The sequence below is a fragment of the Schistocerca gregaria genome, chromosome 5, assembly GCF_023897955.1.
Source record: "Schistocerca gregaria isolate iqSchGreg1 chromosome 5, iqSchGreg1.2, whole genome shotgun sequence".
Lineage (NCBI taxonomy): Eukaryota > Metazoa > Arthropoda > Insecta > Orthoptera > Acrididae > Schistocerca > Schistocerca gregaria.
Window position 1 is genome coordinate 347879108 of NC_064924.1, and position 24237 is coordinate 347903344.

General features: G+C 41.6%; 1 protein-coding gene across 1 annotated transcript in view; it reads left to right on the forward strand.

Moving 5' to 3' along the window:
* LOC126272407 (HEAT repeat-containing protein 1) overlaps nucleotides 1-24237 on the forward strand; it is a 198591-nt gene that overhangs the window by 24362 nt on the left and 149992 nt on the right. The window contains exon 6 of the mRNA XM_049975235.1: nucleotides 14260-14572. Coding sequence (XP_049831192.1) covers nucleotides 14260-14572 — 313 coding nt within the window. The remainder of the gene's footprint in view (nucleotides 1-14259; nucleotides 14573-24237) is intronic.

The following is a 24237-nucleotide window of genomic DNA, read 5'->3' on the forward strand; positions in this document are numbered from 1 at the left end:
GTTCACAAGTGTGCACATTTCAAATACGTTTCATTACAGCATGGAAAGCTTATTAATGTCGATAACAATTTTTTACTTGTATGTGATGACCTAATGTAAGTCACAAAGTTGTGAAAATTGTCCATAAGGATTTCTTGTAGTGAGGCTATTTAGCTAATGAAAAAGATAAAAAATAATTATTATAACAATGCTGTAATGCCTGTTCACCTCCAAGACATCATAATACAGTAACAGTTTGGTATTTCGAAGTTTAAGTTTATCTTGACAGTAAATGCAAAATATTATTCTGCTGTCATTTAGTTGTTAATTAACATTTTAAGTGCTCTTCATTGATTTATGCAGTTTATTTTGAAAGATAATGATTGAGCACAATATCTGTTTTTCTTAAAATAAATGTGACGGCACTACTCATATGCACCATATATTCTTAAGATTCAATACAGTGATCTTCTTACAACAAGAACTTAATTATTTGATAACACTACCATCATCATCTTAAGTCTGAATGTCAATGTAAATGGATAGTTCTCACTGAAAGATTGGAACAATAATAACTATACAGTACTCGTTCGTCTTCCAAAGTCTGTACAGTCATTGTTTGGTTTGGCATTTACTCAAGGGATGACCTGCCACTCTGATGTAGGCTGATGATGCCCCCACAGCACTTCCTTTTGTGAAGTTATTGTGTTTGCTGTTCCTCCTCAAAGACACTTGTTGTTCCTTAGGCTCACCTCATGAAAATTAATATTAAATTCACACAGTAGTTGTGCTCTCATATGGTAATTGATTATATTGTTTTATTGCTCACAAGTATTATTCGTTTGAAAGGCAAACATAGGGTTGAACATCACTCTTACAGGTTGATGTCTAATATCAAATACTCCCCCACTTAGATGAATGATCTTGTGACAATTTTGCTGTCAGTCACTTATGCAGGGTGTTCCAGGAGGAGCAGTCAGTATTCAAGGATATGACATTAACGATTGTTCGAAGCAAAAAATTCTAGTTAACATAGACTCTGAAGTGCATACCTTAAGAGCTATGACCACTTGTTCAGTAGAAGAGATGTATATCACTGTATGAAGATGTACAAGTGCGCATACCTCTTAAGATATGCACTTTCAAGCCTATGTTTTCTGGACTTTTTTCCCTTGTTTTGGTCCACACTACCACCTCTCAAACTATGGAAGGCAAAGACCTTGCAGTAGAAGAGATTGGTTCACAGCGTTGAAGGTGTAGTAGTGCTCATAGCTCTTAAGGTATGCTCTTTTGAGCCCATGTTTATTAGATTTTTTGCTTCAAGTGATTATTTCTGTCATATCCCTGAATATTGACCATTCCTTGTGGGACATCCTGTATAAAAATCTCTACCTGTTGCTACTTTATAATGTTACTACTTTATTTTTCATGATTAGCCATCTTACTTATTTTTGTAATACAGTCATACACTACTGAATCAGAAATCCAAAAAGGAGATCACCAAGAACAAGGGAATTGTGGTGGCACCACAGCTCTGTGTCTGTGGATGAGGTGGATATTCTGGCATCCGCTGAGGACCTAGATCTCGCTGAACCCTCAGACACAACGGATATAGACTGCTTATGCAAAAATTCGGTGGCAGCAGGTGACCCTGAGGTGTGAATCGCCTCATTGAATGTTCCATTCTTCCCAGTCTCACGACGATGTCATCCTCCAGTGGAATTCTGGTGGTTTTTTCCACTGTCTGGCTGAGCTGTGGCAACTGTTAAGCTTTACCCCTGCTTTCTGCATTGCCCTCCAGGAAACCTGGTTCCTGGCAATGCAGACCCCTGCCCTGCATGTCTATAAAGGACACTACAGGAACCGTAGCGACTGTAATCGAGTGTCAGGTGGAGTTTGCTTTTATGTCCTAAACTCAGTCTGTAGTGAATCTGCGCCCCTTCAAACCCCTCTTGAAGCGGTGGCTGTTATAATAAGGAGGGCACAGGAAATAATGTCTGCAATGTATATCTTCCTCCATATAGTGCAGTATCCCTGAATGTATTAACTGCACTGATGGATCGACTCTCTAAACCTTTCATACTTTTGGGAGATTTTAATGCCCAAAATCCCGTGTGGGGTGGCACCGTGCTTACTGGCAGAGGCAGAGATGTCGAAAATTTACTGACTCAACTCGACGTCTGCCTCTTAAATACTGGGGCCGCTCATGGTAGTTATATGACCATTGATTCATCAGTTTGCAGCCAAGGACTTTGCCTATCTATCCACTGGAGAGCACATGTCGACCTGTTTGGTAGTGACCACTTCCCCATCTTCCTGTCGCTGCCCTGGCATCAGGCCCTCGGACGCCTGCCCATATGGGCTTTAAACAAGACAGACTGGGAAACTTTCACCTCCGCTGTCACCATTGAATCTCTCCCTCACAATAACATTGATGTGATGGTTGAGCAGGTGACTGCAACAATTGGCAGAAAACATGATCCCTCACTCTTTAGGGTGCCCCCGGCGAAAGGCAGTCCCTTGGTGGTTGCCGGAAGTCGCTGAAGCAGTTAAGGAGTGCCAGCGAGCTCTACAGCAACATAAGCAGCACCCTTCCCTGGAGCACCGAATAGCCTTTAAACATGTCTCGACCATTGGGTGCCATACATCACCTTCCCAAGTTTGGACAAAGGTCAAACGTTTTTTCAGGTACCAGACCGCAACAGGTGTTTCTGGTGTTAACATAAATGGTGTATTATCTACCAACGCAAACGCAATTGCTGAGAACTTTGCTGAGCATTGTGCTCGAGCCTCTGTCAGAGAACTACCCCTCAGCCAAGCTCCTGGGCCAGATCGCATCCACAGTCAGATGATTAAACATCCCTCATCTGACTACAAGCCACATCTCCTCGTCATCTTCAATCGGATCTGGTACGATGGCGTCTTTCCATCGCAATTGTGGAAGAGCACCATCATTTCAGTGCTCAAACCTGGTAAAAACCCACTAGATGAGGATGGCTATTGGTCCATTAGCTGCTGGAACATATGGTATGTCAGTGGTTGGGTTGGGTCCTGGAGTCACATGGCCTACTGGCTCCATGTCAGGGCAGCTACTGCCTGGGTCACTCCCTCAAGTCTGTTATCCGAACAGCCTTTTCCATACGCCAACACCTGGTTTCCATCTTTTTTGATTTATGAAAAGCGTATGACACGACCTGGAGACATCATATCCGTGCCACATTGTATGTGTAGTGTCTCCAAGGCCTGCTCCCTATTTTTATCCAAAATTTCCTGGTGCTTTGTACTTTCTGTGTCCAAGTTGGTGCCTCCCATAGTACCCCCATATCCAGGAGAATGGGGTCCCGCAGGGCTCTGTATTGAGTGTGTGTCTATTTTTAGTGGCCATTAATGGTCTAGCAGTAGCTTAGGGCTGTCCGCTGTCCATCTCACCTTCTCTGTATGCAGACAACTTCTACATTTCGTGCTGCTCCACCAGTACTGGTGTTGCTGAGCGGTGCCACAGGGAGCCATCCACAAGGCGCAGTCATGTGCGCTAGCCCTCGGTTTCCAGTTTTCTGCTTAAAAGTCATGTGTTATGCACTTCTGTCTGCATCGTACCATTCATCCAGAACGAGAACTTTACCTTAATGACGATCTGCTCACTGTAGTGGAGACATATCGATTCTTAGGACTGGTTTTCGACTCCAGATTGACTTGGCTTCCTCACCTTCGCCAGCTTAAGCGGAAGTGCTGGCAGCACCTCAATGCCTCCCCACTGCCTGAGCAACACCAACTGGGTAGCAGATTGCTCTACGCTGCTGCAGCTCTACAGAGCCCTTGTTCAATCCCGCGGTGACTTTGGGAGTCTGGTTTATGGTTCGGCACCCTCAGCATTGCGTTTGCTCGACCCAGCACACCACTGTGGCATTCACCTAGCGACAGGAGCTTTTACGATGAGTCCAGCGACCAGCGTCCTTGTGGAGGCTGGAGTACCTCCATTGCAGGTTTGGCGTGCACAACTGCTCACCAGTTACATTGCACACATTCGTAGTTCTCCTATGCATCCAAATCACCATTTCCGTTTCCCACTCACAGCAGTTCATCTCCCGCATCAGCGGCTCAGGTCAGGGTTTCCAATTGCAGTTCGTGTCTGACCCCTTCTTTCCAAATGAGAGTCCTTGCCTTTACCTCCTATGCTTGAGGACCATTCACATACACCTCCATGGTGTACATCTAGGCCATGACTTTGCCTGGTCCTTTCACATGGGCCATGACTTTGCCTGGTCCTTTCACATGGTCCTAAGGACTCGGTTAACCTCACGGCTCTCTGCTGCCACTTCCTCTTGATTCTTGACATGTACCGAGGCCACGAAGTGGTTTACACCGACGGCTCAATGGCTGATGATGAAGTCAGCTTTGCGTATGCCCATGGAGGACATAATGCTCTTGAGCACATCCGTTCATGCCTTGGGGAGTCGTTTCTTCTGTGCACTGACTCTTTGAGCAGCCTACAAAATATCGACCATTGCTACCCTCGCAGCAACAATGCCCTGGAACAGGCCGGTCATTTAGTGGTGTTTATCTGGACCCCAGGTCAAGTTGGAATCCCAGGCAAGGTCTTGCGGCTTTGGGAGACGAAATGGCATAATCTCAGCATGCACAACAAACCTTGTGCCATTAAGGAGCCTACGAATGTGTGGCAGTCCTCCATATGGGCCTCTCACAGGGACTCTGTGGTTCTCTGCCGGCTCCGCATTGGCCACGATTGGGTGACATACGGCTGGCTACCTCCTGTGCCATGATGACCCCTCTCAGTGTCGATGCGGCACCCAGTTGACAGTGGCCCATATCTTGGTCAGCTGTCCTTCTTTGGCTGCCCTGTGACGGACTCTTCAGTTACTGGACTCGTTGCCATTAATTTTAGCTGACAACGCCTCATTGGCTAATTTAGTTTTACATTTTATACGTGACGGTGGGTTTTATCATTCTATATAAGTTTTAGCGCAAGTCCTTTGTCCCTTTGTGTTCTCCACTCTAATGCCTGTAGGGTGGATGTTTTAATGTGTCACAGGGTGGCTGACTTTACCGTTTTATTCTTGTGGTCGGCCAGCCACGGTCATCTGCTCTCATGTTTTTACCCCTTCTACATGTTTCTTGCTTCTCTCTGTGGTTTCCTTTTCCTGTTTTGTCCATAGTAGTGTTGGTTGTCCTCCTGTCGTTTTTCTAGTTCTTCCTTTCTCCTGTAATTGTGCTGTACATCTCCTTTCTTTTCTTCTTTCCCTGGTGTAATTATTTTACTGGGAACAGGGGACCGATGACCTCGCATTTTGGTCTCTTGCCCCACTCTTTTAAACCAACCACCGAATCAGGTTTCAGGTGTCATTAAGAATAGTGCTTCTATATATGTACACAGTTTGTTCTTTTAAACATAAGTTACATCCAGACTAAATACTTACTGCCAGACACTTCTTTTATTTTGTATTTAAATCACTTCATCTAATCAGCTGCCTTGCCACAATGCTAAAATCAGTTCCCGTCAGATCCCCAAAGTTAAGTGCTATTGGACTTGGCTAGCACTTGGATGGGTCACTGTCAGAGTCTGCCGAACGCCATTGGCAAGCGGGATGCACTCAGCCCTTGTGAGGCCAGTTGAGGAGCTACTTGATGGAGAAGTAGCGGCTCTGGTCACGAAAACTGACAACGGCTGTGAGAGTGGTGTGCTGACCACATGCCCCTTCATATCCACATCCAGTGATGTCTATAGGCTGAGGACGACAGCTGCCAGTCGGTACCGTTGAGCCTTCCAAGACTTGTGCAAATGGAGTTAGTTATCACTTCATCTCTGCAACATTTTACTCTCCAAGCAACTGCAGCATCATTTTAATAATGTTCTTTTCAGAATCTATTTATAAGACACAATTTTTAAAATGTGCAGCTTCTAAGACAGTACAACTGAATCAGACTGCTGTAACCCTTGTCAATGTGGTGTTGCTAACACCCTTGAGCAGAAGTCACACTGCAGTGTAACACAAAATAATACTGATTACTCTTAAAAAAATAGTAGGATATTATGTTGTTATACATGTGTTTAGGAAGCTGTTTCTGTAAGCTGAATCATGTGTGTAAATAATAACAAGAAAGCTTCTTGGAGGGTTTGTAGATAATTTCAGAAATTAAGAATGGTAGCTAATGTTCTGAATGACTCATTAGTAGTTCACTAAACACAATAATGCCTTTGAGAGAAAAGCAATCTCATAGTTGTTGAGTTCTAAGTGAAGAATAGTATCCCAGTGATGACAGTAAGATATCTGCCTTATTCCATCGGGCAGCATGGTGGCATCTCAGTGGTATGTCCCTCGTTACTGCATATTCTGCATAGAACAGGGTGTTCCACATAAAACGTGTCACCTCATGTACCTGTTTATTGTACCTAGTGACTCGATTTGCTTGTGAAGTGGCTTGGATGACCACGGCCACAATTTCAAGCACCTCTTGTAAACAGGTAACTGGCTGTTTTTTAGAATTACTATTACCTATTCCTTTGTAGTGAGTTAATTGCTGTGAGGCAAACTGGTTTTATGTGGGGCACCCTGTGCATTCATTTTTGGAACTCCCAGTTTCAACAGCGTTAAATGCATGTTAAATTGACTTGTTTATAAGTTCTCACTCCCAGCTTACCAAGTTAAAATTTGGTGATATAGGTACTGTTTGAGTGCTGCAACTTTGGTGCTGCGAGTGGTAGAAAAGTGGAGCATTATTCAGGAAGTGGAGATAGATTCACACATGAAACATGTTGTTGTTGCACTAAACTGAACGTTACTCCATCAACATTAAATAAAGCGGCGAGCAAATGATTGAAGCAACATGTTTCGAAGGAAGAAAGCAAACAGAAAAGAGTGTGCAACAGTCAGTTTCCAGAACTGGAAAATGTCCTATTGAATTGGATGAAACAAGCTAATGCTTCAAATATTTCAACTGATCGTATATATGGCACAAAAGGTGAAACTCGTAGATTTAAAAGCATCTAGTGTTGGGATCAATTGGTTCAAGAACCAATGTAATTTAGTGTATAAATGTGTTTTGAGATGAAGCGTAAAAATTGATACTGTTTATCCGTGGAAAAATACTCTTCCATCATTCATAGGAAGGTCAGCCCTAGTGATGTTTTAATGCAGATGAAACAAGGTCTTTTTTTACTTTCTGCCTAATAAAATTGTTGAACTCAGAGGAGCGAAATACATTGGTGGAAATTTCAGTAAACAGAGGCTGATGTCTTACTCTGCTGTAATGAAACTAGAACAGAAAAGTTGGTGTCACTAATAATTGGAGTGACAAAGAGTGCTCGAAGTTCTAAAAATATTTAGATATTGCCATGTAAATAAACATCTAATGCAGAAACAAAGATAACAAATACTATTTTTGAAGAACCCTTGGGTGCATGTGTGTTTGGTTGGGTGTTAGAAATAGGAAAGTCATTCTGTTTTTGACCAGTGGGCAGCGCATCCCAAAGATACATTATATACACTTTAAATAAATGTAGTGTTTTTTTTTTCTTTTTTTTCTCCCAGCTGCACAAGCCACCTTCAGCTGCTGAACAAATGCATATAAAATTACAGAAACAGAAATACTGGCATATTCTTGTACAGAAGAGTCTGGGCTGCCTTCATACTACAATGAGAAATATAACAATTTAGGATGTGATGCACTTTGTAAGAAGCATAATCTCCTGTTAAACTACATCAAGAAGGCTACCTTTCATTGGATGCTTGCAGAAGACATCACTCCAGAAAATGGAGCAACTTGCAGTTGAACAATGGCAGCAAGTAACGGTGCAAGAAGAAAACACTGACTACCCTTAGCTTCGGTGTATATTTTGAATTTAACAAAGATGATGCCGTCTGTCAGTCCATGAGAATTCATGGAGTCCTTCAAGAACAGGTGGCAGAGAAACAAGAAGGAAGTGAAGACAAGGATGAGCCTAATCCTAGCCAGTTCCAACAATATCAAAACTATTGAAGCAATGGACACAGTGAAGTGTTATGTTTTGAAATTTATTACAGAGTGATGAATGTATGAACTGAGATAGGCAATACGATATTAAAATTAGGACAAAAGAAACAGTCAACTGTTCATATGTTGTGTCAAATTCCAGACATGTTCTCGAAAAGATGCAATTTGAACTATAATCCATAGAGATACCATGTCAGGAAATGTGCTGAATATTACATCACATCTCCAGATATGGTAAGCTTAATTTTGCGTTTTCCCTGCTGATCAAATTGAATCATTACACCAAAAAAAAAAGTTTTTTTAAAATTTCAGTAGTACATTTTCCTGCATATGATGATCAAAAATCTGTGGTCGCTTAAAAAATGTGCTAATGATGTTCCACTGTAATAGTATAGTTGTCTACAGAAGAAGAGATATGTACCGTGTAATAGTATTTACCATGACATTTTTCACAATGAAAATGATATGTCACTGTTAATAGTGGATGACATCATCTAATGCCATAGATAATATAATCTTCTAAATACACTAAACATGACTTTTCTCTTGCTTATCCTGTGTAATCAGATTCATATAAGTTGATAGCTAGGGATAGTAAAAGGAAACATAAGTACGGTATATAGGACTGTAGACGAGGGGGCTTGTTGAACAGAAAATGAAACACGAAGAAATACAACCATCAGTTCGGGTACTTCTACGTATCTCTCTATAAAATTCATAGGGAATGTGAATTCACTGAGGAATCGTTGTGTATCTATAACTACATTGTTGAGCCCACGCAGGATGTTCTAGCTGATGTGCAATGAACAGTTTTCGTTTGATTTGCTGGGTGAGTTCATTCATATGTTAAGAAGGAGAGGCCAATATTGTTGCCCATTTTTGGCCAGTTAGTGAGATACTGCAATAACAGAATCGAGCTGCATGCCTTTCAATCCTTCTCAAATGATTTTACAGAAACTATTTGGTTAAAAATCTTTTTGTGTTACTTACAGCTTTGTATGTTAGCTTCATGATGATGCGCCCATAATTTTGTTAATGCTCATAGTTATTATGATACTAGGAATTAAGTAGGATATTGTGCAGAATTTGAAAAAGTTTGCAAAGAAAAATATGGGTCATTGTGATTTTTGCATTTGGTGCATATTACACAATATATTACTGCATGTGAATTTTAACTAACATATTGGATTTTTTATTTAGATGGGTGAGGATATCTATTTGCCACCAGACTCAATAAAATTGATCTTATGTAGCATGCTCTTTTGTGATTGTGTGCGCGTGTGATGAAGCCAGAGTGAAATATCCATGACATTCCTCATATTTCATAAATGGTTTGAGATAGCTAAACGAGATTGCGGCAAATGATAGCATGCAAAGAGGAGGGTATTTTGTCATATTGTTATTAAGCAAAACTTCCTAATCTGCTGTGTTATTCCATTAACTACAGACTTCATAATTTTTAAGGGGCATCAATAGCTGATGAAATGAGAAATTCTGTGGGTTTTGGAACAAAATGAGTGAAGATATTACACATTTATTTTTGTACCAAGGAAATGTACCTTGAGTCTGCCATTCCAGGAAATGTACCTTGAGTCTGCCATTCTAAATAACTTTTGCCTGACGTCAGCACTATAAAGGTGTCTTCTTTGATCTGTAAAAGGCTTATGACAACACATGGCAATACCACATCCTTGCTACCTTACAGGCGAGTGATGTTTCTGGGGTCTATTCTGGATTTTTATCCTGAACTTTCTGTCACACCATGCACTCAAAGTTCGAGTTGATGCTTCCCAAAGAACCCACACATATCCAAAACAATGAGGTCGCACTAGGCTGTGTACTGAGTGGCCCTCTCTTTCTAGTAGCCATCAGTGAACTAGCAGCAGCTGTGGAGTCCTCAGTATCATCCTCCTTGTATGATCATGACTTTCGCCTCTACTGTTGCTCAAGGTGCCATACGAAAGGTGAAGGCATGGGCTCTCACCAACGGCTTTTTGTTTTTTGCTGCCAAGACTCGCGTTGTGCACTTTTGTTGATATTGTTCCATTCACACCCCCTATCAGATCTTTACGTTGATGATCAACTGCTCAGTGTGTTGGTGACTTAACGATTTCGGTTCTTGGTTGATGTGGATTCCCCATCTTGACCAGCACCAAATGTAAAATCACAGTGACCCCTATTTTTCATTGGAAACTTTTTCGAATTCTGCACGGTGTCTTACTTATGTGACTAAGAAAGTCACATAATAACTATGACCATTAACAAAATGACGTGTGCATCATCATGAAGCTGACATATAAAGCTATAATTAACAAAAAAATGATTTTTCACGTAATAGTTTCTATTAAAACCATCTGAGAAGGATTGCAGGGCATGCGCCTCAATACTCTCATTGCAGTGTCTGGGGAACTGGCCAGAAACGAGCAACAACATTGGCTTCTCCTTTCAAACGAATGAATGAACTCACCCAATCCTTCAGACGAAAACTGTTCACTGCACGTCAACCACCACATCCTGCATGGACTCAACAGTATGGCTATAGGTACATGCTGAGTCGTCGGTGGATTCACATTCTTTGTGAATTTTATAGAGTGACATTTACAAGGATCCGGCTTGATTGTTGGATTTATTCATGTTTCATTTTCTGTACAACAAGGCCCCTCATCTACAGTCCTATATACTGCTGCAGAAGCGAAAGTGCTATCTGCTCCTTAATACATTTCGCTGCCTGAGTAACACCACCTGGGGTGCAGATCACACTACCCTTCTGCAGCTTTAAGGATACAGTTCTGTTTTGATTATGGGAGTCTGGCATATTGTTCGACATCGCCCTCAGCATTGTAGATACTGGGCCCAATACAGCATTGTGACAGGAGTCTTTTGAACTAGCCCTGTGATCAGCTTATCATGGAGGCTGAGGACTCTCCATCGCAGATCAGTGCCAACAACAGCTTGTCAACAGTGCTATCCATGTTCACAGTTCCCCTAAGCATCCGAACTGCTATCTTCTCAATCCAAACATGGAAATTGATCTCCAACAACGGTGGTCCAGATAACGGATTACAGTTGTAACCCACGTCCAGCCCATTCTGTATCTCCAGTAATTTACTCTTCTGCCTATCACCCAGCTCCATTCACATACCCTCTATGGTGCATTCCTTGGCCACAGCTTTGTCTTGGCGTGTCACAAGTTCCGAAAGACTCGGTCCCTCCAGATTCCCTTAGCCATCAATTTTTCTCCATCCTTGGTGCACCATTTGGTTTGAAGTAGTCTGTACTGAAGCTGGTCACATGGGCATTACTTATAATCACACAGGACATCCTGAACTGCTGGATGACTAGTGTTTTCACTGCGGAGGTGGTAGCCGTCTCTCATGCGCTCGAGTATATCTGTTCCTGCACTGGTGCAGTCCATTCTCATGGACTCCTTGAGCAGTTTACAAGCTCTTGACCAGCATTACCCTCGCCATCCCTTTGTCATTGGTCATTGTTATTTAGGATTTCCTGTACGCCCTCGAACAATGTGAATGCTCAGTGACCTTCATCTGGATCCCTAGCTACGTCAGGATTCTGGGGAATGAACTCCCTGATAGCCTATCCAAACTAGCTACCAGTAAACCAATTCTTCAGATCACTATTTCAGAAACAGACCTCCAGTTGGTGTATGCCATCAAGTTTTAGGAATATGCAATACAGAATGGCTCACTTTGATTTCGCCAAACAAATAACAGATGATAAAGGAGACTATGACTCTGTAGAGGTCCTCCACACTGGCCTCTCACAAGGACTCTACCATTCTTTGCCAACTCCACATCGACCATACTTGGCTGAATCATAGTGATTTCCTCCTTCATGAGGACCCACCCCAATGTCATAGTGGTTCCTAATTGACAGTGGTCCCCATTTTGCTGGACTGTCCAAACCTCTTAATCTCCAGGATTTGTTACCCTTGGTGTTTGGAGACAATGCCTCTTAGCTGACATAATTTTACGTTTTATTTGCAAAGGGAGCTTTTACCACTCTCTTTAAGGGAGGGCCATTTAACCTTATCGACCCATTGAAAGGTTGGCAGAACACACTGTTGCCTGCTCTGACCAGACCAGGCTACCCCCTACCTACTCTTTTACTCTTCTTCCCTCCCTACTGTCCCCCCTCCCCTGTGGTCTGATAGACTTGTTCAGCATTTGTCTCTCCGTGCTTCTCTTGCCCTGTTCAGGTTGTTAGTCTTTCCTTGGCAATTTCTGAGTGAAGTACCTCTGGTAAGTGGTTGGGACTTAACATCAAATAAGGCAGAAGGGATACCATCACAATTTCTAAAATTGTTGGGGGAAGTGCAAAAAAATGTGTTGGTGTGTTGAATGTATGAGTCTGGCAATATACTTCCAGAAAAAAATATCATCCACACAGTTCCGAAGACTGCAAGAGTTGACAAGTGTGAGAATTATCGCGCAATCAACAACTTGCACTTCCAAGTTGTGAAAAGTGTAACATATAGAAGAATTGAAAAGAAAATTGGGAATGTGTTGGATGGCGATCAGTTTGGCTCTAGGAAAGGTAAAGGCGTGCACCAGAGAGTGCAGTTAATAATGGAAACAAGACTAAAGAAAAATCAAGACCTGTTCATAGGATTTGGTGACCTGGAAAAAGCATTTGACAATATCAAATGGCGCAAGATGTTTGAAATTCTGAGAAAAAGAGGGGTAAGCTACAGGGAGAGATGGATAATATAAAACATGTACAAGAGCCAAAGGCAAATTATAAGGGTGGAAGGCGAAGAACAAAGTGCTTGAATTAAAAAGGCAGTAAGACAGGGATGCAGTCTTTTGCCTCTACTTTTTAATCTATACGTCGAAGAAGCAAAGATGGAAATAAAAGAAAGCTTCAAGAGTGGAATTAAAATTTGAGGTGAAAGGATATCAATGATAAGATTTGCTGATGACATTGCTATCCTCAGCAAAAATGAAGAAGAATTATAGGACTTGCTGAAAGGAATGAGCAGTCTAATGAGTACAGAATATGTACGAATTGTGAGTAAATTGAAGAAAGATGACAGTAATGAGAAGTAACAGAAATAAGAACAGTGAGAAACGTAATATCAGTATTTGTGCTCACAAACTCGATGAAGTTAGGCAGCAAAATACCCAATGGAAGATGGAGCAAGAAGGACATCAAAAGCAGACTAACAATGGCAAAAAGGGCATTCCTGGCCAAGAGAAGTGTACTAGTACCAAACATGGACCTTAATTTGTGGAAGAAATTTCTGAGAATGTACATTTGGAGCACAGCATTGTATGGTAGTGAAACATGTACTGTGGGAATACTGGAACAGAAAAGAATTGAAGAATTTGAGATGTGGTGCTACAGGCGGATGTTGAACATTTGGTGGACTGATAAGGTAAGGAATGAGGAGGTTCTGTGCAGAATAGGATAGGAAAGGAATATGTGGAAAACACTGATAAGGAGATGGGACTAAATGATAGGACACTTGTTAAGACATCCGGGGAAAGATAGATGGAGTGGTAGAGGCTAAAAACTGTGAAGGAAGATAGAGATTATAATACATAAAGCAAATAATTGAAGATGTAAGTTGCACATATTACTGTGAGATGAAGAGGTTGGCACAGGAGAGGAATTTGTGATGGACCACATAAAGACTGCCAGAAGGGGGGGGGGGGGGGCGGTTTTCTTCTTAGTCTCTTTCCTGTTATTTGGAAGATAGTAACAAGTAGAAAACATTCATCAGCATTGTTTTGTGGAAGACACCGGACATCTTCATGGCTTGAGAGTGCTTACAGTATTGTTACCATAATTAATGTTTCTTTTAGTTTCTTATAGTACTTCCTTACCCCCTACTTTTTCTGCACATCCTCCCCACCATTCCCTGCTCTCTGTTAGCTTTTTCGTGTAAATTTGCCACACATTAATAAATTGCTGATTGATTTGTGGTTAACATCTTGAAATTTCAGTTTGTATACATATTCGTGCTTACGAATTTTCACCTTTAAGTAAACATTACTGTTTGTTGCTGTGTGTTGTGAAAAATTATAACAGTGTCAAATAAGAGTAAAGACTAAAGGAAATAATGGCACAAAAACAGGTAGATTTAAATATAAAATTTTGTTTAGTTTGTAATGAAGTGGAACTTCCAGAAAGAGAAAAGGTTTTTTATTCATACATCGCTAAGTACTGTCAGCCAATTATGGGAGTTCGTATCGGGTTTCAGAATACCTCCATTATTATTGGTTCACCTGTTAATTTTTGGGTGTAAAAATTTGTTTCTTTTTCTTCCAGATCTTTTATTGATACTTTTTATAAAAGTGAAGTAAATAATGATTCAGATAGTGTGGATAAAAATATCTTGGAAATATATTCAAGTCTGCTGAGTAGGATCGAAAAGCAGTATCCAAGCAAATTTGATGCAGCTGTTTGTAAACTGATGACAAACTCCAATACATCTGACAAGTGCAAGGAGTTGCTTCATTTTATGCCTGATGCAGCATTAAGGCAAGGAAATACAGCACTGTTTGAAAAGATAAATCACCCATCAGCAGATGTTCGCATAAAGGCAATAGAATATATGGGTTCAAAATACATGAAAATTAAGGTAAGACTTCAGTATTATTTTAGTGTCAACAGATTCAATAGCCATAACAAATTCTGTTGGATGCAGTAAACTTCCCTTTATTTTGCTTCGTTTTCTACACAATTTCGACTTTGAAGCTAACCAAAGCATGACTGTTCTATGGGTTGTGCTTGTGTATAAATTTGAAAATGTCTTCACACCCAAAACTGTGTACTAATAGAAACAAAATAAAAGGAAGTTTTGCTTTATACAATGGCAAGTCCGTGCAAAAATAAGAACTACTTACATGTTTGGGTAAACCCTTTTTATTTTTCGACAGTCTCCTTTTAGACTTACACACTTCGTCCAACACTGTTCTAATTTGTTGATCCCTTCTGAATAATAGGAGTTGTCTAAGTGTGCAAAATGGCTATTAGTTGGCGCATCTCCTCCTTGTTTGAATAAAATCTTTGTCCCGCCAGACATTTCTTCAAATTGGGGAACAAATAGTAGTCTGAGGGAGCGAAGTCTGAAGAATAGGGGGGATGTGAAACGAATTGGAATCCTGTTTCCATTAATTTTGTGATCACAATTGCTGAGGTGTGTGCTGGTGCACTGTCATGACAAATAAGGACTTTTTTGCGGTCCAATTGCCGGTGTTTTTCTTGTAGCTCAGGTTTCAAATGGTCCAATAATGATGAATAATATGCACCTGTAACAGTTTTATCCTTTTCCAGATAGTTGAGGATTATCCCTTGCGAATCCCAAAAGACAGTCGCCATAACCTATCTGGCCGAAGGACTGGTCTTCGCCTTTTTTGGTGCAGGTTCTCCCTTGGTAACCCATTGTTTAGATTGTTGTTTGGTCTTAGGAATATAGTAATGTATCCATGTTTCATCCACGGTGACGAAATGACGCTTAAAGTCCTGCGGATTCTTCCTGAACAGCTGCAAACCATCCTTGCAAAAGACTCCGTTTTTGGTAAAGTGTGAGCAATCGCAGAACCATTTTGCGGATAGCTTTCTCATGTTCAAATGATTATGCAAAATATTATGTACCCATTCATTCGAGATGCCCACAGCACTACCAATCTGACGCATTTTAACTCTTCTGTCATCCATCACCGTATCATGAATTTTATCAATGATTTCTGCAGTTGTAACCTCCACAGGACGTCCAGAAGGTTCGGCATCATTTGTGCCCATATGGCCACTCTGAAAATTTTGAAACCCCTTATAAACTGTTCTAATCGAAGGTGCAGAGTCACCATAATGTTTGTCAAGCTTCTCTTTAGTCTCCTGAGGCATTTTGCCTCCCATAAAGAAATGTTTGATCACCAGATGAAATTCTTCGTCGTCCATTTTTTGACAGCCACTTGACTTCCTTGATTCACACAAGTGTCAAACACAAAGAAATGGACCAATATGGCTGAAAATTGGTGTGCATTCTTTCCAAAGATGCTACTAACTAAACATGACCTCGATATACACCGGTGGTGCCATCTCTCGGACTTTGCACGGACTTTTCAAACATCCCTCATACTTACTTGAAGTCTAGACTGATTTTCCGGTTATGCAAATACTGTCAAAAATTACTTTTAACCCTTGTTGTTGACTTATTTATCAGGATAAATTCCATACATAAAGCAGATTTGTTTGTAATGGATGTAATTTTCCCATTTACTACTGACCAAGGTAAAATTTGGCTCTTTGTGTTTGAGTGTCCAGCCATGTTAATGATTTTATTTTTTTCTGACTTTCCATATCCAAACAAAGAGAAGGAAATGGATAAATAGAGTATCAAATTGATTAGTGTGAGGTATAGTTTTGCAAAGAAAGATTCAAATGCTTGAAAGTAATTAGGATACTTGTGAAAAACTTCATTACCAGTTTGAGCGATCATTGAAATATTTCATGAGCAACTGCTGCTTTGTTAACGAAGTGTCAAAAACATGTCAAATCACTGCATACATTGAAACCTCTAACTTTATCTTGATCTACATGCTGTTAATGATATTAAAATACTGATTTATATTCAAATATTTATATTTCATTCTTTCTGAATTAAACTTGAATTATTTTTAAGAAAAGGAATAACAACAGTCAAATGTTTTTTTAAATGAGTTGCCTAAAAGTAAGGAATAAAATAGGTTAGAGAAACATTTGAAGCATCTTTGAAAGCTGTTTGAAATCATTTACAGCAAATGGGGTGCTGAATGAGAATTTAAAAATTAGTATTTAACTTACAATCCTAGAATTTATGGACTACTAGAGGGCATTTGTGTGGTGCATTAGGTAAACTGTTCAGTCTCATTTGCTGAGCATGATTTCAATCATCATTCAGTGTCATGCCAATTTTTTCTTTAATCTGTTTTATTTCTTTCATTTAGGCAAATCATTTCACAAAACATTGGACCATTTTTCTTTCAAATTTTCTTTTTATTATGTGTAAAAGTGGGGTACCAACCTAGCTGGGCACCCAAAAGTTTAATGTCTCGCTGCATGTTATCAGATGTGTTATCTTTTCAAACTTTGATACTTTTTTTTACTATAAAAATACAGCAACCAGCCACTCTTTTAATGCATTTTATTTATGCCAAAATAAATGAATAAAACACATTAAAAGAGTGGCTGATTGCTGTATTTTTATAGTAAAATATCATTATCCACGGCCACGGAGCTCAACAGTCCAAATAAAATGGACAAATTGTTGTTGATTACTTTTGCTATTAAATTTGTTGTACTAAATTTCCGTTGTATTTTCCTCTTGATCTTGTAATATGTGCTAATTAAGTTTGTTGGAAAACTAATGTGTTTAAAATGGTTTTCTTTGTATTTCAAACATTGGAAAATCCAGGATGGAATAATGACAACATTATAAAAAAGATACTGCAGAAATGCTGAGTCACAGATAGGCGACCCAGAAAGACTGTCAGACAAAGCTTTCGGCCAAACAGACTTCATCAGACTAGACAACAAACACAGACACACTCATGCAGAGGCAACTTATACACAAATGACTGCAGCCTCTGGCTGCTAAAGCTAGACTGCAAGCAGCAGCACATGAATGGAGAAGCAAAGTGGTGTTGTGAAGAAGTTAAAAGAACACTGTGTTGGGTAGCATGCCCATGCCCAGCAACTGGGTGGTCCAGGTGTTTTGTGGCCACACTTTGCTAGTGGCCATTCATGTGGACAGACAGCTTGTTGACTGTGATGCCCATGTAGAATGGTGCACAGTGGTTGCAGTTTAGCTAGTAGGTTATATGAGTGGTTTCACAAATAGCCGTGCCTTTGATGGAATGAGTGATGCTTGTGACTGGACTGGTGGTGGGAGAATGTATGGGAAAGGTCTTGCATCTAGGTGTATTACAGGGAAAAGAACCATGAGGCAACGGATTGGAAGCAGACGTTGTGTAGGGATGGACAAGAATATTATGCAAGTTCAGTGGGCAGTGGAATACCACTGTAGAAAGCGTGGGAAAGATAGTGGGTGTGACATTTCTTATTTCAGGGCATAACGAGAGGCAGTTGGAACCCTGGCGGAGAATGTATACAGTTGTTACAGTCCTGGGTGATATTGAGTAATGAGGGGAATGCTTGTCTGTGACCATACTGACTGATCATTGACTGGAAATGGCTTTGTTTGCCTACTTGGAGACCGTTTGCTGCCATTCATGGACTGCATGTTTCCAAACAAAGATGGAACTCTTATGAATGATGATGTGCCAAGACCCGGGCCCACAGTTGTTTGCGATTGGCTTGAAGAACATTCTCGTCAGTTCGAGTGAATGATTTGGCCACCCAGATCACCTAACATTAATCCCATTGAACATTTATGGGACATATTCAAGAGGTCATTTCGTGCACAAATCACTGTACTGGGAACACTTTAACAATATGGGTAGCTACAGAGGCAGCATAGCTCAGTATTTCTGCAGTGAACTTCCAACAACTTGCAAAGTCCATGCTATGTAGAGTTGGTGCACTATGCCAGAAAAAGGAGGTCCGACACAATAGTATGAAATATCCCATGACTTCTGTCACCACAGTGTAGATGCTACCTAAAACATCATGTACACAGTGTGCCGGTTGTCAGTAGTACTGATTTTACCATAATATAAAGCTGCGTACAACTTACAGTTTGCACGAAAACTAAAAGAATAAATTATTAGTGTTCATTAACAAGCCTTTTTCCTCGGAGAAATAAATCCATTGCGCTACATTGTCTGCTTAGGGAAATTCAGTAGGATCTACACCAAAAAGTGCTAAACTTAAGATCCTTTCTCTGAAACAACCCAGCCAGTGAAAGTGGACAACATAATAATGATAGGATTTAGTGACTACCACATGCACTGGAATTAATGTAAGGTATTAGACATTGAAATTTCAGATATTTATTAATAAAAAAAATTAGAAAATGTGGGTTTAATTTGTGTAGCAATAATAAAAAAAATTAGAAAATGTGGGTTTAATTTGTGTAGCAAAAGCTTGATACACTCCTGGAAATTGAAATAAGAACACTGTGAATTCATTGTCCCAGGAAGGGGAAACTTTATTGACACATTCCTGGGGTCAGATACATCACATGATCACACTGACAGAACCACAGGCACATAGACACAGGCAACAGAGCATGCACAATGTCGGCACTAGTACAGTGTATATCCACCTTTCGCAGCAATGCAGGCTGCTATTCTCCCATGGAGACAATCGTAGAGATGCTGGATGTAGTCCTGTGGAACGACTTGCCATGCCATTTCCACCTAGCGCCTCAGTTGGACCAGCGTTCGTGCTGGACGTGCAGACCGCGTGAGACGACGCTTCATCCAGTCCCAAACATGCTCAATGGGGGACAGATCCGGAGATCTTGCTGGCCAGGGTAGTTGACTTACACCTTCTAGAGCACGTTGGGTGGCATGAGATAAATGCGGATGTGCATTGTCCTGTTGGAACAGCAAGTTCCCTTGCCAGTCTAGGAATGGTAGAACGATGGGTTCGATGACGGTTTGGATGTACTGTGCACTATTCATTGTCCCGTCGACGATCACCAGAGGTGTATGGCCAGTGTAGGAGATCGCTCCCCACACCATGATGGCGGGTGTTGGCCCTGTGTGCCTCGGTCGTATGCAGTCCTGATTGTGGCGCTCACCTGCACGGCGCCAAACACGCATACGACCATCATTGGCACCAAGGCAGTAGCGACTCTCATCGCTGAAGACGACACGTCTCCTTTCGTCCCTCCATTCACGCCTGTCGCGACACCACTGGAGGCGGGCTGCACGATGTTGGGGCGTGAGCGGAAGACGGCCTAACGGTGTGCGGGACCGTAGCCCAGCTTCATGGAGACGGTTGCGAATGGTCCTCGCCGATACCCCAGGAGCAACAGTGTCCCTAATTTGCTGGGAAGTGGCGGTGCGGTCCCCTACGGCACTGCGTAGGATCCTATGGTCTTGGCGTGTGTCGCTGCGGTCCGTTCCCAGGTCGATCGGCACGTGCACCTTCCTCCGACCACTGGCGACAACATCGATGTACTGTGGAGACCTCACGCCCCATGTGTTGAGCAATTCGGCGGTACGTCCACCCGGCCTCCCGCATGCCCACTATATGCCCTCGCTCAAAGTCCGTCAACTGCACTTACGGTTCACGTCCACGCTGTCGCGGCATGATACCAGTGTTAAAGACTGCGATGGAGCGCCGTATGCCACGGCAAACTGGCTGACACTGACGGCGGCGGTGCACAAATGCTGCGCAGCTAGCGCCATTCGACGGCCAACACCGCGGTTCCTGGTGTGTCCGCTGTGCCGTGCGTGTGATCATTGCTTGTACAGCCCTCTCGCAGTGTCCGGAGCAAGTATGGTGGGTCTGACACACCGGTGTCAATGTGTTCTTTTTTCCATTTCCAGGAGTGTATATAGGCAGTAAAACTGCCAAATGCAAAGTACCAATTACTATATTTCTTATAAGTTCATGACGGTATGGCAGTCAGCAGTGTAAATATAGCTTCACTCAAAAGCAGATTTTGTCATTGCTTGGATATCCCAAGAACAATATGAAAGAACCTCCTTAATTACAATAAGAAAATGAAAGAACCTTCTATAATTACAATGATAAAATGAAATTCAGAGATAAATAAAAAAATGTAGAATTGCTTTAGCTGAAGAACTCCCCACGAGGTATGAGTCGAACAACTCAATAAAGAGCTGCAAATCATGATTGGATAGCAGTTATGCACATGTGCAAGTCAAACAGTTGTGACCAGTTCACGAAAATTATCAGCCTATTTCTGATGGTTCCCAGCCAGATGTGTCTGGTTTGGAACCTCTGTTCGAACAGGTTACTGTGAATCAGGATCAACTGAAAGTAGTTAGCTACACTTCCTGAATGCTGTTTCAGTACTGCATATGCTGATGATGGTTCTGGTCTGCTGCTTGTAAAGACCCGCTGTCCTACAGCTGCCAAATCTGAGCAATTTTGCTTAGGATCAAAAAATAGTGATTTGGGGTATTTGTTATTGGTGGTCTTGTAATAGTGACATTTGAAGCATTTACACAATACCTCCCAGTTGACAGTGCCATACAATCATTTCATTTCTGTACTATCCCCAGGTTGCTCATCACTTTTTTGCATGTGTGCCGCAAGCTTGCTCTTCGTATGCTGCAGTTCTATTCTGTGTCTATTTCTTTCCGTTTGACTAAACCTTCAACAAATACCCTATTTGATGTTGACTCACAGCCATTCCTCTGGTCTCTCATTTCAGTTACTCAGTTTAATTTTTCTGTTAAATCATACTCACCTTTTTGTTTGTTTAGAAATTGCCCTGGTTACATGGTTTGATCTCCATGTTCAAAATTTTTCCCATTTGGGTAAGCTTGTCCAATATCCTGTCTAACGACAGACCATATGAGGAGTTGCAGGTATCTATATGGTGGTTGGTAGCCCTTGAATGTGCATAGAACATGCTGCTGGTACCTGCTACATTTCCTCCTTATGAATGCTGAGGAGTTGCATCTATCTCATTTACGAACTGCAGACTACAGGCAACAGTCTTTGTGCCTCGTGGCCAGTGCTTAGGTGGGATGGCTCACTTTGAAGAACCTTTGGTTGGAGTAGGTGGCATCATGGCAGACCAATTGACTGAAGATAATTAAATTGAACCACACGGGTGATCTTATTGTCCCAGCAGTCTTACCAGGGTGATTAACTCACTTTAATATGGGAGGGTATAACCTCAATATATTTCCCTCATTAGGGACGAATCGAGATGAAAGCTGACTGTCAAGAAGGAAAGAGATGTGTGCCTCAAATTCCAAGTCTGTATGAGGACTGACAATGAATCCTTAAATACCTAACCATTATTATGTGTGGACGAAACGGAAGACACGCATAGTGACTTCATCTCAATAAACAAAATATGAAACAGATCTGCAATGCTCAGTCATGGACATTATTAAGCTGCGGCAAATTCAGCAGCAGCTGAGTCACAACTACCTCTCACAGGAATCTAAATACATTCGAAAGTATAATATTCCACAGGAACATTATACCTCAAACAAATAAAGAATTATATGCTGATTTGAAATGGTATCGAGTCAGTTTTATCCTTCAGGTCCAATGAAGGCTTATAAATAACAAAGTAGACATTGGAGCACTTGTCTTGGACATTAAGAGTGGCTTCCTACCAGTGCTAAGGTCTGTTGGGGTGATGAAGAACCTTATGTACCACCCACCATGAAGTGTTTCAAATGTTTGAAATTTGGCCATGTGTCATTTAGGTGTGCAAATGAACCAATCTGCGGAGATCGCAGATGACTACTACACAGGGTGGCCCCGCCCACCCTTTGTACCACAATCTTACTGCATCATGGTGAGGATCACTCCCCCCCCCCCCTCCCCCCCCCACACACACATTGATCACCAACATGCTATGTTGCAAGAAGAGAATATACCATCCAAGAGTTCAAGATCTTTGATCATTTAATGTATCAGGAAACCAGATGACAGCAAGTTACTCCCCAAAAAGTAACCCTTCCATCAATGACAGACACACCCTATCCCTCCTTCCTTGCCACTGGGCCCTGTCAGCCACCTTAGTTCATACATTCATATGATGGAGGGGACTCCCCAGCTTCCCCTCTCTCTTACATCTGCATCTGTGCTGGGTACCTCACTCTCCTCCACTCTCTACCTGACTGAAATCTCCTAGCAGAGGGTTGCTCTCTCCTGGTCCTACTATCCAACCACAACCCAGTCCCCTAATAACTACCAGCACCTTCAAGAGGTGCGGACATCAGGTCCCAGAACAACCCATTCCTGATCTGTACCAGACTCGGATGCAGATACTGCTCCTACTGAATCCAAGGAGGAAAAAAGAAGAAACCAAATTTCAATACAGATCCAGTAGCCCCAGGCTCCTTTTAAGTCTCCTCCTCTGCTGTTGAAATCATGCAATCAGGTGACAACCAACACCTAGTGCCAACCCAAACCGAATTGTGATAAACAGTTGTATTCTTTACTTACTGTCATTAGACTCACGTGCAGACATAATCCAATGGAATTGTGATGATCACTGTTGCCACATTGCTGACAAACACTTGCCCTTGCTTTAACCAGTGGTTTGCATAGCTCTTGAGGAAACCTGATTTCTTACGACATATTCACCCATTTTATGTAATTGACAAGCCTATTATAAGAACAGAACTGGCCGTGAAAGAGGCTGTAGTGGGGCATGTACACTGGTCCTCTAGTTACCGAATATCACTTAACACCATGATGGAAGCAGTGGCAGTGTGCCTGAGAAGAAGAAGAAGAAGAAGAAGAAGAAGAATACAATTACCTTTGTAATGTCTGTTGGCCCCATCTGTGCCCCAGGGAGAAAGGGGTGATGTACTGTGAGTTCTTTGATTTGGCTATACCTATCTTTTCTTGTACTGGGCAGTTTTGAAGCCCATAACATTATATGGGGCAGCACTAAGACCACTAACTATGAGAACTAATTAGTTCAGTTGGTTTTAAATCTTGACCTCTTATACTAAAAAACATCTCTCCATCCATTTTAGTACGGCACATGGATGCTTTGCAGCCTTCAACCTTACAATCTGTTTATCCTATTACTTATTGGAAGGATCACGATGATCTCTATGGTAGCGATCACTACCTGATCATTTTATCCTAGCCACATCAATATTGGACATTGCCCCCCCCCCCCTCCCCCCCCCCCCCCCTCCCACACACACCTTTCATCTCCCACGTTGTGTTCATAAGATTGCTGATTGGCACACATTTAACACTTCCTCAATGCTTGATATGCTTCTCCTGGTGATATCACTTTCCTCAAGATCTCTCTGCTGGAAGCCAGTCCTATGGTGGACAGAGGATGTCACTGAGGTCATTAAATGCACTTCAGCAGTACAGGGTGAGTCAAAAAGGGCTTTTTTTTTTTTTGAATGATATAGAAATTTATTGAGTTAACTTACAGAATCATTTTGTAGCAAACAACCTAAGTTTGAGTCATGTAGTGCATCAGTACCTCATCCCACCATCAGCACAGTTAAAATGTCTATTTTCACTGGTGCGGATTATGCTCACTGTGTGTTTTGGTTTCATGAAACAAACTATGCAACTGATGTTTGGTGTAAGTTTGGCACTGAATATGCTTAAAATCCCCAAGCAGGCCTTAGGAAATTGAAAGCGTATGGCCCTTTCTTCTTC